General features: G+C 36.8%; 2 protein-coding genes across 2 annotated transcripts; one reads left to right on the top strand and one right to left on the bottom strand.

Annotated features, from left to right (window-relative positions):
* The first annotated feature begins 344 nt into the window (after window positions 1-344).
* Window positions 345-3081, top strand: srp14 (signal recognition particle 14). Its single transcript, XM_028000191.1, has 5 exons — window positions 345-499; window positions 1849-1921; window positions 2012-2124; window positions 2218-2250; window positions 2355-3081. Exons 1-5 carry the CDS (start codon window positions 476-478, stop codon window positions 2442-2444), a joined length of 333 nt encoding a protein of 110 aa, XP_027855992.1. The 5' UTR covers window positions 345-475; the 3' UTR covers window positions 2445-3081.
* On the bottom strand, window positions 3065-14315 carry xgb (x globin). Its single transcript, XM_028000190.1, has 6 exons — window positions 14180-14315; window positions 13914-14126; window positions 9082-9189; window positions 6203-6323; window positions 6011-6091; window positions 3065-3352 (listed from the first exon to the last, which is right to left on the bottom strand). Exons 2-6 carry the CDS (start codon window positions 14090-14092, stop codon window positions 3233-3235), a joined length of 609 nt encoding a protein of 202 aa, XP_027855991.1. The 5' UTR covers window positions 14093-14126; window positions 14180-14315; the 3' UTR covers window positions 3065-3232.
* Window positions 14316-15173: the final 858 nt, after the last annotated feature.

Here is a 15173-nt window from a genome sequence, read left to right as displayed (position 1 = left end):
CAGGCAGGCAATGAACAAAAGAAAAATAAAAAATCAGCAGCCAAGTTTCAGCATCTCTAAGATAGCAACAGAAATGTCCTTTTTTTAGGTCTTAATACTAAAGTTTAACAATAAAAATACATTTTGTGTTTTAATTTTTATAACTTTAAAAATCAACTTTTTATTCATTTCTTGTCAAATAAACATTTGATATTATTTTTGTATCCTTTCAACTGAACCTTTATCATTTTAAATATGGAGGTTAATGTAAGATGGTCGTTTTTTTTAACAAAATGAAAATGTAACATGAGTGATGAACTGTAGTAGAGGACAGCACTTGGTCAGGGTTATTTTATTGTCCTCCGTGACAGTAGGTGGCAGTGTTGTGATGTAGTGGGACATTGAAGAAATGGCGCGGGGCGGAGCTTCAGCTTGTAGTACGTGTGCCTCTTCACAGTGAGAGAGCTAGCTGTACAGCAGAGAAGAAGCTGAAATAATGGTGTTACTCGAGAATGATTCGGTAAGAATATAAAAGAGACGTTCTGAAATGTGTTTCGTTGTTATTATGAATTCACTGCTGTACATAAATACTGTCTTCTTTAGCTGTTTGTTGGCTCAAGATTTCGAAGCTAGTGATGTTAGCCAGCCTGCTAACGATTGAGTGAACTGGTTGAGACTTTAAATAACGTCACATGTTTGCATTGTAAAAGCTGTTTATATTCTCGATGTGGCCTAACAGTAATGTTTAAGCTGTATTCCTGAATTTATGTGTAATATAACGCAGACGTATATTCGACGTCTCCACGTATGTCTCAAGAAATGCCCTGACGTATTTTTTTTCCTAAATATAAATATCTTTTCACTTTCTCTATTAAGATTTATCGAATGAAAACGAAGTGAGTTTATATCAAGTGTCTGGATGTATCATTTGTCAGTATTGAAACCTGTTTTGCTCTAGCAAATAATTGAATGATAACTTTCATTAAGTGCAGTCAGTCCTTGGATTAAAATAGTTTTCAGATTTTTCTGAAGCCTTTCTTTCTTATTGTAAATATTTCAGTTCGTAATATAGTGTGGTTTTTTTAGCTAGAGCAGTTCTAATGTGGTTAAGACGCTAAAAAGACCGACTAATATTGGCCTTTTATTAAACTTCCACAAAACAAATGGCTTAACAAACCACAAACGTGGTTTTATATATACTGCTATTAGTCTAAAAAATCTAGTCCAGGTTTGAAGAGTTTCAACACTGTAGCGTTTAAACTAGAACACATTTAAGATGAAATTTAGGTGGCTTCTCCTTTTAGCCATTTCCCCAATCGAAAGCCTTTATCGGAGGGCAACTTCAGCTTCGTGTCTTTCTTTAAAACAAACTGGTTTGGGCATTTGTCCAGTGTCTAAGGTATAATTGATGGATAAAAAAAAGGATGCAAAACGAATATCCAGTATGTTGCAGGTGTCCTCATGAATCAGGAAATAAATCATGAAATACTCAGATCTCAAATATAATAGAACAAAATATATTTTTTTAATTTTTAACCCTAAATTGCCCCATGTTGTCATTGATTTGGCTGGGCCTGTTGATTCATGGAGCCATGTTCCAGTCAAAATAATTCTGCATGAACCACATCTGTGTCAGTAGATAATATTTATTTGAGTTTGTTAACTGCATCTCCTTACAGTATATTTTGAGTAGACTATAGAATGTTACCTTAAAAAAACCCACACACCATGGATGACTCCTTCTCAAACTGAAAGTCGGTTATGCAATCACCAAACTTACAACGAACAAAATGACCAATATCATTCTTCTCACCTGACTTTGTGAAGTGTACAGATTAAAGGAAAAACCTCAAACTGTTTTCTCATTAGTTTCTCACAGAGCTCACTCGGCTCTTCCAGAAGTGTCGGACATCAGGAAGTGTTGCCATCACACTAAAGAAGTGTAAGTTATTCTGTTACCTAAATCACAAACATACATGTTTAATTTGCAACGTTATCCTCTAAGAACCAGATTTGATTTTTCTTGTTTTAGATGATGGCAGAACTAAACCAGTTCCCAAAAAAGGGCATCCGGAGTCATTCGAACCTGCTGATAACAAGTGTCTGATCAGAGCATCTGATGGCAAGAAGAAAATTAGCACAGTGGTGAGCTCCTGTTTTGAACTCATTTTTCAGTTGGCTTTTCTTTATATTTTGCGGTATGATTTATCGGTGAACCATATCTTCCTCTAATTTTAGGTCAGCACCAAAGAAGTAATCAAGTTTCAGATGGTACGTTGAGCTCATCTTGTGTTTTTTGATAACAGGCCCAGTCCTTTGTTTTAACAATATATCTTTAATTATTCACCTATCTGCATCTGTATCGTCCTTTCCAGGCTTACTCCAATCTTCTAAGAGCTCACATAGATGGTCTTAAAAAGAAAGATAAGAAAAGCAAGAGCAAGAAAACCAAAGCCACACAATGAGCCATAGACTCTTAATGGAAACGGTGGATATCTGAGCTGTCCATTACAGGTTGAGGGGGAGGAAGAGGGAAGCTCCTTGTGATGATGTGATCTCCAACTCCACTCAGCTCTCCTCCTGCTCACCTCAAACCTCCGAATCAGAATCCTACTCCTGGTGACTATGTACATACGATGCCGTTGTTTACATGGTGATGCTTTATCCCCTGGCTTTTCAGTTCCATCTGGTGATTAAGAACAAGACCTGAGGATTTTCATTTTCTTGTACAACATGGAGCATGTCACCATTTATTGAATCCTGCTTCCCCTGGGGCCAACCCCACAGAGCCCTTCTTAGCAGGCTTTGATTTTTGCTCGTTAATCCTTATTTATGTTGTGCAGGGTTGGCCTTTTAATTTAGAAAAAAAAAAACAATTGTTTGTTTTTTGAGGATTTGAAAGTCATCCAGAAATAGTTGAATCAATTTGTGATTGCTCAGCATAATTTAAGTTTAGGTTTCATTTTTAGTAAAACGCCTAACAAGTGCTCTCATTTCTATTTACATGGCCAGACTATGCTGTTCCAATCAAAAAGGGGTTGTATTGTCCCTGGCATCAGAATTTAAGTTCATAAATAAAGTTGTGTTTTTTTGTTAAAAATGTGAATGATTTCAGTTCTTTCTGTTGAAATGGTAGATGATGACTGGACATGGGCAGTGTAGAAAAAAAGACAGCTTAAAAAAAGTGTATGCATATAGACATTTATGTGCTGTGTTGGTAAAGTCAGTCTGTATTGTTTAGAGACGGATCATTTCATAGAGCTGTGTTCTTCTTGTCCGGTCTGTCCTTTGGGGACGCTGCCAGGTGGCGCTGCTGGGCGCTCTCATCCTGATATCCCTGCCTCATCAGGCTCGCTACGTACTGGAACATCGTCTGAAAACGTGAAACACATTTTAAGCATGTCATGAAAAAGTACTTAAATTGGAAAATTATTTTTTTTAAATTGGAGGTAAACTAATGATTTCAACAAATCATCTCTCATCCAAAAAGCTCCTTTAGTTCTGATATCTGGGTTGGAAATATCAGGCTTATAAGTTGAAGTGGAACAATTAGACTGCTGCCCTGTGTCACCTACAGTCAACAATGAGTTTCAAAACCTTACCAAAACACTTCACAGGTCGGTGTCAGTGTTAACATTTACAGGAAGTTGAAGAGATAATAGTCTCATTCATAACATATAGGTCTGATACTTCCAATTCAGGCTTCAAAAGTTTAAACGTTTTTAAAATAAAAGAAGACCTGCCCTTTTGAAAAAAAAAAAAAATTCTCATGTCCTGGAACTCTGAGAATCTACACCAATGCATGCTAATTTATCATTACTGCTTGTGCACCTTTTGTCCTTCCACTAACCTTTTCTATAAACTTAATTTCTTCAATTTGTTTAGTCTCTTATCTTCCTTGTGGAAGGAGCCTGAATGTCTGCTAGACCAGTGTTTCCCAACCCTGGTCCTCCAGACACACTGCCCTGCATGTTTTAGGTATTTCCTTGCTTTTGTCCAGCTGATTTCAATTGATGACTGATTAACAGGTGTTTGTTGAACTGCAGTCAGTTGAATCAGGCACATTAAAGCCGGGAAACCTCTAAAACATGTAGGACTGTACCTTGAGGACCAGGGTTGGGAAACACTGTGCTAGATAACCGTCGAGTCAGCAGTCCTCCCAACGATCACGTGGAACATAACACAATATTTCTTTATTAAAAAGATAGTTTTTCTTTATGAAATGACATCAGACTTGTGTAGCACTTTTCAGGAACTTCAAAGACACTTTACAAAGAAATAACATTTTAAACTAGTCTTTTTATATTTTACTATTCAGAGACTGAATTCTGGGGTTTACTTTCCTCTAAGCCATAGTCATTAGTATTTGAAAAAAAAATCTCTGAACTATGCTGACTTTTTAAGGTGTGGTAGCATGGATTTAAAGATGTATTTATTTTTCTCCACAGTATAACTGCACACGGTTTAAATATATTTATAGGTAGTCGTGACAATAGATTAAAAGTTGACAAAGGGCCGTAGATGCTGTTTGATAAAGAACTGTGCATATACAAAAATTTTGCCTTTGATATTTTCCCAGAAATCTCTGCTCTCTGCTTAGGAACAAACGTAATCCTAAAATGGATTCACCCACTGGGGAGTTATTTTTGAGATTGTTCAAATCTTGCAGCAGCACAACACGAGGCTGCAAAACCATGCCCTGTTATTTCTGCTGTGATAAGTTCCACCAGATGCAGATTTTTATAGTAGTTTTAATCTTTAATTTGATATGCTGCACGCTGCATCGAGGAGATTTGTCCGCAACAGCAGTGGAGCAGCTAATTCTCAATCAGAATTAGCTGCTCCTTTTTGCATCATCACCTGGATTCTGTTTCTTGAAGAGACACCGAAAATAATAATAATAAAAAAATACTGTAATTCAAATTTAGATTAAAATGCAACAGAAAGTTCACCTCAAGCTTTTAATTATTTTCTTCCCAGTAGATCAGCCTATTTGACCCCTGCTGAATCAGCACACTCCTTTTTTCTTCACTCCTGCAAGTAACGTCTTTGAAAGCCCATTTTCACTACCGATATAAATAAAAGATCCCTGGAGTCCCAATAATAAAAATCTACTTGAAAATAATTACTTTGTTTGTGAAAGTAATGAAAAATCCTGTGCTGGAGCCAACGGCCTGGCAGACCAAAAGTACGAGATGAGGTTATTATTTTTACATGAAGCGCGCCTACAGTACTGTTATAGTATTAAGACGTTTACTAGATTTAATTCTGAAGTAATCAAGCAAATAAGTTATTTATAACCCAAGTACTATGAAGATATATTTTAGTTAGAAAAAGTTATATTTTGAATTAACCAACCTTTGTTGATAGAACATTAATTATTAAAACTAATTTAGTTTTAGGAGTAAATGTGATTTAAAATGTTTTAATTTTGTAAAATATTTATTATGAGATTCTGAGTTTCAACCTTTGTGGTTCCATTTTTTTGTGTCTCCTGATAACAGAAAATGCTCTTAAAGTATTAAAATATTGATGTGTCAACATATTTTAGGTTTGCTTTTGTCAAAACTTGGGGAAAAATAATGTATTTCCTTAAGTACAGTTTTTGCAAAACATTTAATTTTTATTTTACATGAGAAATAACCTCTTTTTCTGTTCTGGTTTGAGAGTTTCATGTCTGGAAGAGTGGATAACTGATTCTGATCTGGGGTTTTCTGTGTACAAAGTTTGTTTTTTTTTCTATTTCATATAAGTTAATTTTTCAGAGAAAATGAAAAAATAGCTTTAATCAGCTGTAAGCAACTATGTATTATATTTTCTTTGACTTTTAAACAACAGAGAGAAAAAATAAGAAAAAAAGCAATGTAATCAAGCCACTTGTTTTCAATGGCATACAATAACCTCCAAAACCACATGCTGTAAAGTCTATACCATTAATTTTATTATTTAGACTTACTCTACTGTTCAGTTATTTTGAAATTCTGAGACCTAATTGTTTATGTCATTCATTTAATGCATTTCTTCATTTTACCTTCCAAGCCTCCTCCAACTCGGCGGTCCACCTCTCCTTTAGGATAGGCTGCACAGCACAGATAAACTCTGTGCCCACATACTGAAAAACACCATCCATGTTAGAGACTGCAGATGTCATTTTACTGATAATTTTGTTATTTTTTTCTCTGTTTTACTTCTTTTGGTTGCTGCGATTGTCAGAGGGTCTTACATTGTAGTATTTAGGGGGAGCGTTGTAGTGATAATGGCTTTTTCCCAGCTCCACAGCCAGAGCTTCCAGTCTCTCTGGCTGATCCAGTCTGGCCACACTCTTCTCAATAAAGGACATCACCCTGAGAGATTGAGAGGGTTGGGAGATTGGGTTCAGTTTCATTCATTAACATCCTGCTATTACCAATAGAATAGACAGATCAGTGTGGGAGATATTAGCAATCTTACAAATCCGTAAAACAGGAACTAGTAAAGTATTTGTGCTCATATTACTTGCACAATGCTTTTTTTTATTGTTTTGTTTTTACATCTGCCATCAATCCGGAGTTCTTCCTCCTCCTCTCTCAGCGTCAGGTCTTATCTCCCGATTTTCCAGCAGAAAGCTTCCCGCTGGGATGTGAAATACCTCTAATCTGTCCATGGATTGTTGAAATGCCACACTACCCTCTGCAACGTCAGGTCCTGAGATTTTAATTGACTATTTTTGCCTCAGCTCAGCCTCGCTGTGTTGAAGCGATGAGAACCATTCAGATTATGAAACCACTTGAGGTGTTTTGCACTTTCCTAGCTGCTCGTCTCTTTAATATGCGCAGCGTGGTTTTGTTACCTCCAGTTTTATTTTTACATAAAGAAAAATAAATGAGTAGAAGAATAATGCTTGAGATGTTTATTTTTTATAGTGTTCAAAAGGCTGACTTTGGCTTTTAATCAAACCAACTTCCCTGTCCTTGCTGAAGAAAATCATCCCCACAGCATGATACTCACCTGGTTCAGGTAACACTGTTAATTTCTTCTAGAGAAAATGATTTTCATGTCAGTTTTTGGTTTAATCTGAACCGATCACCTTCTCCTTCATGGTTGCCATGTTCCCTGCATGACAAACAAAACTCTGACTTCCTTTGGTTTTCTTTAAACAATCAATTTCATCTTTGTACTTTTCCATTATGACCAGATTTTTTTGAACAGATGATCACACATCAACTGTGGATCTCTGCAGCTCCTCCAGAGTTACCTCGGTCACCTTGATTGCATCAGGCTTCACAGATCGACCGTGATGTTCCTTCATCTTCATTAAGCTGTTTGTTCCCCAACAAACCTCAGAGGCATTTACAGAACAACCGGACTTATTCTGGAACAAAATTACACACTTGTGTCTGTTTAGACTCCTGACTCCTGAAGGCAGTTGCGTTGTATTTAGAGACATAAGAATAAAAGCGGGCGCATACACAGATGCATGCCACACTTTTCAAATTTTAAAACCAACAATTTCACAGTAATGCACTACTTTCACAAGGTGCTGCATGGACGCTTAGGGCCTTCTTACGTTAACAAACTAAACATAATCATTTTTGCTCCAAAACAATTAAGTCCACATGGATGAGCTTTAGTCTCACATACATGAGCACTGTTTACTTTTTTTGTTTTGGCTCATCTGGCTGCCATAAATTCCCTCAGAGGGATTTTGTACCCTAGTGACCACCATTCCTCAGAGTGCTTGAAAGTTTGTCTAGTGCCTTAGGAGGGGAAAACGTATTAGAGATCCAAGTTATGCAAAGTAGCAAAACCAAATAAAATGAAGCTGTCGATTGTCTTTATCAACACATTTAAAGATGTCTGAATGAGCCTCTGAGGTTGTGTTGTGCTTTCTTATTTATATAAAGGGTGTACACTAAGCTACAAAGCCCCAAATACACACCTTCTCATAGTTAGGAGGATTTTTTGTGAAGCAAGAGAAGGAAGCACATTTGTCTTTGGAGGCAGATGAAGCACATCAGCTTTCCACTTCATTACTGTATAAATTAAAAGATTTTTTTATATATATATATAACTACTTTAGATGTAGAGGTGAACTTCATCCCCCAGGGTGTGTCTTTTTAAAATTTGTGTAACAGTCCTAATATCAGACCTAAATATAGACATTAATTACATTTAATAATCTGCAAACCACTTTCCTGCTGTCTGAGAAGACAAAGTGCTGACGCAGAACAAGTTTGAGTCATCAGTAAACAACTGCAAAATGTTTCGACTGATTCTGATTCACAATTTCTTATTTCTGCAGTTTGATCCCAGACATCCGTGATATGTAGGTTACCTCTTAATTTCTGCTTATTTCAAATTATTATGTGCAGCAAGTGACAGTTTTTCCATTAAAGGCTGAGAAAAAAATAAAAGTACAATTCAAAACGGTGCAATAAATGCAGCCGCTAAATTCAAGTCTGCTGGACATAAAGATGGAAAGAATGGATTAGATTTTAATATTAACCAACAAACAGAAATGTAGATTTACATAACCCAGACTGGAACACATGCTTAGCACTATGAGACAGATGCAACAGCATGTCAAAGCTCTTTGGCTGATTTACAAGATTTTGCTTGTTACAGCTACAAGTTTCAATGTATTTATTTTAATTTTATGTGACACCAACCCAAAATAGTGCATAACTGTGAAGTGGAAAGGAAATGAAGTAGTATTCATTTAAAAGACATCTTCAGGAGTCACTCATTTTGCAAAACAGAGTCTGTCTGTGTGTGGTTTAATCTTGGTATAAATCCAGCTACTCCTTTATGGCCTTCATAAAACTGGTTTCATAGAGAAGATTAGAGAATAAACAAACCGCATCATGAAAACACATTTTGAGTGAAACTCTCTGAAAAAAGAATAATTTGCTATATTCTGCTCTAAATCATTCCTTTATGCTGGAATTCAACCAGTGAGAAAATATTTGATAAAATTCCCTTCATGAATTTAGCCTTTTTTTAAGACATAAAATAGCTTAACATTTAATTGTAAGGTGACAAAATTAGTATCTAGCTATTGGGGTGTGAATACTTTTGTAGAGTCCAGTTTGGGCGTGTTGAGGCGTGTCGGCCGTAACTCACCGCAGCCCATGCGCTCTGAGTTCCCGGTTTGTCCTCAGCCTCTCCAGGTCCTGCACATCTCGGAAAAGGAAGAAGACATCTTTGCACTCGGGATGCGTCTCAAACAACCTGTTACCAAGACAACAAGAGCAGCAGAAGCAGCCATCCGTAAGCCTCTGAGATCCACTCGTGAGGCAGCCTGTCACATCCCTGACCAAACCGAAACAAATGTCCCCCTCGGGTTTTTTCCCCCCATCATGAAGATTAAAACCCTTCAGGATTAGTCACAGTGTGATCCTGTATTCACAATGCAGAGGGTAAACACACATTTGTTCTCATCATCATTTTGATCTTCACTGTTCAGCCATTTTCCTTTGTCTGGTACTTTGAAAAGATCTGATTTAGCTTTTTTCTGTTCACTGATCTTGGTCTGAGTATTTATATCACAACAGCCTTGCACTCCGATTTTAGCAACCAGCAGCTGCAATCAGTAGTAAGATTGCAAGTTTGTCAGCCAGATGATTCCTCAGTTTGCTGCCCATTGATTATCAGAGGTAGCCGTCTCTGGCTGTGGACCCTGAGATTTAGTTCAGAGTTAAGGATAATGTTCACCATGAGATACTTAAAATACTTTAGGTAATTAATTTCTTCCTTCCAGATTAAAAAATAGGCAGTGACACACATTAAAATTAAATTGCTCACTACTTGTGTGCTGGAAAGCAGAAAACTAAACAATTTTCTATAAATTGGTTAAAGATTCAGCAAGACATGCACCAGGACATTGGAGATGGCATATTAATATATTTATAACGGCACTGATAATATATATATATATATATATATATATATATATATATATATATATATATATATATATACATACATACATACATACATACATACACACTCTTTCATTAGCAATTGTCAAATAGTGAACTAAAAAAAGAACAAAAATACCGTAGCTTTGTTCTCCCTCATTTGATTTTATCACAACATAAAATCTATTAGACATGACCATTGCTAATGAAAAATTGTACATCCTTCGTTAATCACCTTCCATAGCAGCCTATAAGTGAGACACATGAAAAGCTTTCACCTGACAATCTGGATTTACTAGAATAAAATAAAATCCCAATTAAGATGAATGTAATACTGTCACAGCATGCATTGTCATTTAATAATACAAATGATTTGAACCAAATGATTAAAGTTAAAACAATTTCCAAAATGCCGACATGCAGAAAAATGTCCTCTCCTCTTGTCCTTTAGTTTAACATGCAGCCTCCATACATTTAGACGGGATAAATGCTCGTTTTCTTCAGGCTGTTATCTCCATGTGCTTCATCCGACCTGCATTAAACCAACGTTCCGGCTCGCTCTAATCTTGTTTTTTCCTCTTTAGCTGTTTATCATGATTTCCATTTGGCCTTTCAGTGTGTGAATCTCATTTCCTTCAGCCTGTGAATTACAGTTCGGTCATGACCACAAATTCCCATTACCGCCTGTTTGCGTTTCACTCCTTTTGCTTCCATTTAAACTTCTAGTCTCTCTTTCATTACTTTGACATCTCTCACAACCTCTCCATTTTGTTTGGCCTTGGTTCATATTTCTAGACACAGTTGACTGGTAATAACCAGCACTGAGGTGCTGAGTTACTTTCTTGAAAGGAATTTATGATCCTTCCAAATGATCAGCTTAAAGCACTCATGTTTTCTGTCACTCGGCTGCAAAAGTCTGTTTAGAGCGACAAAATCACCTATCTTTGTTTTCACTTAAATAGGTGAAAATTCTGATCTGGAAAGAGGATGATTTTCTTCTGCAGTATTTAGCCATAAAGATCAATATCGGCTCCTTTGGTCAGAGTTATTTTCAAGGTCTGCTTTGGTTAACTGAATGTTTTGTGATAGAAAATGCAACAGATGAACATCATCCAGGACAGGCGATTTCCCACACCTAGCAACAATATAAAAAAAGGGTGAAAAGTTTGTTTTTAATGTGGAAAATTTTACACAAAACTTATTTATGGAGTAAGACATAAGTTTTGGTCATTTGATGCATTTATTTATGGAGAGTTTTTAACTTTTTTACAAAAGAAATCTGAAAAATCAGAATGGTGCATGCTAGGTTTCCACCCCATGTAGTTTTGCATGACCAGAAAACCTTCTTCTATATGTTTGCTGTGTGCCAAACAAAAATTCCCACTAAACGATAGACCACCCCACCAATAGCCATCCTGTCATACTCTCCGATTTGAGCTGAGGATCCATGCAGCTCCTCCAGAAACTTTTTGGCTGCTTCGCTGATAACTGCTCTCCTCGTCCGGCCTGTCAGTTTAAATGGACATAAGTCTCTTGGCAGCTCTGTAGTTGACATACTTCTTTTGTTTTCACGTGGTGGTATTGGATGTTGAAAACTTTGGATATTTTTGTATCCATTTTAGAAGAGCTGCATTTAAACTGTATTTACCAGTTGGGTGACCTATCAAAGCAATTGTTTTTATTTAAGGCCTCAGAATAAAGAGGGCTGAATGTGGAAAAGCTGAAGGAGTGTGAATACTTCTGTAAGGAACAGTCTCTTTTGATTCATAGAAATATGATTTATTGACATTGATTACCACAGTCTGATTTAGGAGAATCTGATTAAACCGAGGCAGCTGCAGGCTAGATTTTTTTTTTAGATGCTTTCTATGTTTTTTTAAATATCAAATTAATCTATAATTTCTTAAGCAAAGTTTTAAATAAATGTTGGCATCTAAGCATTGAAATATTTGAAGGTGACAGTTTCAGTCTTTGTTCTTTTTTATCCCAGTCCTTCACTCAGTGGTGCTGTAACTTTCTTTTTTTACATTTTCTGTCCCTGACCTTATTCCTGATATTAAAAGGTGGGGAAACTGACTGCTTCCCCTCTCAGCACAGCGGCAGCATGTAGAGCTCTTGTTATTTTCCACTATTGTTTGCTCCTCTCGTGGACAGGAGTGCGCACGCTCTCACAACATATGCAGACAATGTTGCTCCCGCGAATAGCTCAAGTGGGATTTTAATTGGCTTCGCACAGAGGTTGCATTCAGTCCAATTATGAATTATTCACAACCATTTTTTATCTGCTCTTCACTCGTTTTGAATATATGTAAGAGAGGAACATTCTTTGGCAGGTAGAAAGGTACTGAGAGTTGATTTGATCTCTGTTTTCAGCTGAGATCCGGTGTGGTGACCGTGGTTTGGCTCTGAGCTTCATCTACGTATCTGAAAACTGCAAATCTGAAGGTCTTTTTACACCACGGGTTCACAGTTTTTCACCTTCTCATTCTTGATTTGTATTATTTTTTTCTACAAACTCTCGGAGAGATGGAAATGTTTTCGTGGTTACTGGTTATCTTCATAAATTGTATAAATTAGTTTTCCTGATGGCTAATGCTCTAATTAGCCGACACTACTGCAGCCCAGAAGCTCTGTCATGTCAGGTAACGAGGTTAGGATGCGAGAGATAAGAGAGGAGAACAAGTAGGAGGTTTCTGCTTCCAGCTCTCTTACAGTGGAAAGCTGTGGGTCAGAGTATTAAGCAGGAGGAATGTACAGTTTGTGGCTTGTAACAGGCCAGGCTTCCATCAGAAAGCATTCCCAAAGATCCTAAGTAGACCTGAGAGGTCATGAAGTCAGCAACAAGTAGAGATGCCTTAGAAAAGGCATTTTAACACCTGAAATTAGAGGTAGTTAGATACTGGTGATATGGCTTCCTGCCCAGAGCGGCCTTCCAGGTGAGGGCAACCTGTTCAACCAAACTACGAAGAAAGTGGCAGCCTAAATTACTTTTTTGAATTTCTGCCATGTGTACCTCTTTAGTCTAAGAGGGACACACATCTCCATGTGGACTAGGTGGATAGGTAGTTGCTCAGACTAAAAGAATAACTCCCCCTTATATATACTATTTATTTGTTCCAATAATCAGACAACAACAGGCTAGATTTTTTAGATGCTTTCTATATCAAATTAATGTATGATTTCTTAAGCAATGTTTTAAGTAATGTAAACAATGAAATCTATGAAGGTGACAGTTTCAGTCTTTCTTTTCACCCCGGTAATGTAGAGAAGATAAAGTAAATAACTTTCCTTTTACATCTTATGTAAAAAAAAAAAAAAAGCCCAGAAAGTTATTAGTGCATCCCTACTAAAATAGAGTAGGGATGCACCAATAAGAAAACTTGGGCCGTTGTCTGATACCTGTTTTTATTATTTATGATGCTGTTATGGTCATCAATAACTGCTATTTCTGTCAGGCTTGCAGCCAATATACTTGTTAGATCTCTGTCATAGTTTAATTAGCAGTGTATTTCAAAAGTAAAATCTGACATTATAGTATAATGTTTGTTTATGCCAAAGCCTGGGTAAGGAAGGCTGGCCCTCAAACTCCAGTCCTGAAGGGCCGCTGTCCTGCAACGTTTAGATCTGCCTCTGCTGCACCACAGCTGAATAGAATAATTAGGTCATTAGCAAGGCTCTGGAGAACTGATCTACACAAGGAGGAGGTAATTAAGCCATTTCATTCCAGTGTTTTGATCTGTGGCACATCTCAAAACTGCAGGACTCATTGAGGACTGGAGTTTGACACCACAGTGATGTTGAAAAGCACAGCATGACGATGAAGAAAAAGTTTATTTTCTCCTTTTTCTGTTGTAACCATACTAGTAGAATTAAATGTCATTTTATAAAAATCATTGATACTTTTTTTGTGTGTGTTGTTTTAAACGTAAGCATCTCCACATCAAATTTGATCTTTGTTATGTATTTATTTATTTTTATCATTTTAAAACTAAAAACCCAACAAGTAAGACCCGAGATAGTGTGAAGACATCTTACCTGACAAACATAATAATCCCAACTTTGGCAATATCGTCTCGAATAACTTTCCAGGAATCCTTGATCATCTGAACCTGCTCCTCGCTGAGATGCGCAGCAGCTGCAGCGGCTGCAGCCTCCTCTCTGTCCCTCTGTGAAAACTCCGTCTTTGTTGCCAGACCTGAAATCGCGCACCCCATTCTTCATCTAAAACAACGGAGATGATGGCGACTTTTTTTTATTGTTGTTATTATTATTATTATTATTATTATTATTATTATTATTATTATTATTATTATTATTATTCACTGTCAGTCCCAGATGATGGACATAGAACCGAAAGGTTAAACTGTTCAGCGAGGCATCTGGTTTTTGAGTGCGTGTGTTGAACTGTCTACCCTCTTTTAGAAAAAAAGAAAAAAAAACATCACTCATCAAGTCAGAAATTACAGTTGGGTGAGGCAGGTTCTGGTTGTTGCTTTCACAATAAGATAAACACCTCGCTAATGAGCGCATAATTCAGAAAGCGCTTTTACTTTGCAAAATGGTGCTTCGTATTTCCGGTTTAAGTTAGGGCATTCACTGCTACCTTTACACTGATTTTCAAACCAAGTATGATTTAATTCGGGGATGAACTGAACTCAGCCGCAAATATGGCCTCGGTATAATACCACATCAGAAGATTATCACACAAACAACTACATCGACTGTTAAGGAACAGGATGTTCTTCTTTGATTCACCCAAGGATTGCAAATATGCAAATACAGGCTTACGTAAATAAACACACCTTTATTTAAATAACTCTTAGCAATTTACAGAGAAACGTTGTGCATTTTGTTGCCATCAACAAACTTTTAGCACAATTCTGGCTGACTATTCTCACTAAAACGTCGGTAAATTGGATTGGGATTTGGGATTTATTGGGATACATTTTCACAGAGTTGGATCAATGTCATTACAGAAGTTTAATGTAATAAAAATACTCAGCTTGTCCAAGTTTGAACCACTTTTCTGTTGATTTGAGGGGAAGGTTATTTGGAGATGATGCTCCTTCATTGTTCTAATTTTCTGTGGCACACCAGTTTCACAGACAGTAGAACAGCCTTTTGTGTTTTTGAATGAAAGGTTACATCTAAACAATCTATTTTGGATTTCTACCTTAAAAATATAATACAAACATTACAAGCTGAACATGTAAAGACTTTTTCCTCTACTGACAATGTTTCCCAACCCACCAGTTTGTAATTTACCAACCATTGGTCCTGGGAAATTGGATGGAA

This window comes from Xiphophorus couchianus, chromosome 19 (assembly GCF_001444195.1).
Source record: "Xiphophorus couchianus chromosome 19, X_couchianus-1.0, whole genome shotgun sequence".
NCBI classification, from domain to species: Eukaryota; Metazoa; Chordata; class Actinopteri; order Cyprinodontiformes; family Poeciliidae; genus Xiphophorus; species Xiphophorus couchianus.
Note: the sequence above shows the minus strand (reverse complement) of the source record. Positions and strands in the feature narration are given on the sequence as shown.

Coding starts and splice junctions, on each gene's coding strand:
- srp14 (XM_028000191.1), top strand. CDS start 476: ATGGTGTTACTCGAGAATGATTCG. Junction 500..1,848: donor TGTTACTCGAGAATGATTCG/GTAAGAATATAA, acceptor TTTTCTCATTAG/TTTCTCACAGAGCTCACTCG. Junction 2,125..2,217: donor AGAAGAAAATTAGCACAGTG/GTGAGCTCCTGT, acceptor CTCTAATTTTAG/GTCAGCACCAAAGAAGTAAT.
- xgb (XM_028000190.1), bottom strand. CDS start 14,092: ATGGGGTGCGCGATTTCAGGTCTGGCAACAAAGACGGAGTTTTCACAG. Junction 6,324..9,081: donor CTCAGAGCGCATGGGCTGCG/GTGAGTTACGGC, acceptor TCAATCTCTCAG/GGTGATGTCCTTTATTGAGA. Junction 3,353..6,010: donor AGTTGGAGGAGGCTTGGAAG/GTAAAATGAAGA, acceptor TCACGTTTTCAG/ACGATGTTCCAGTACGTAGC.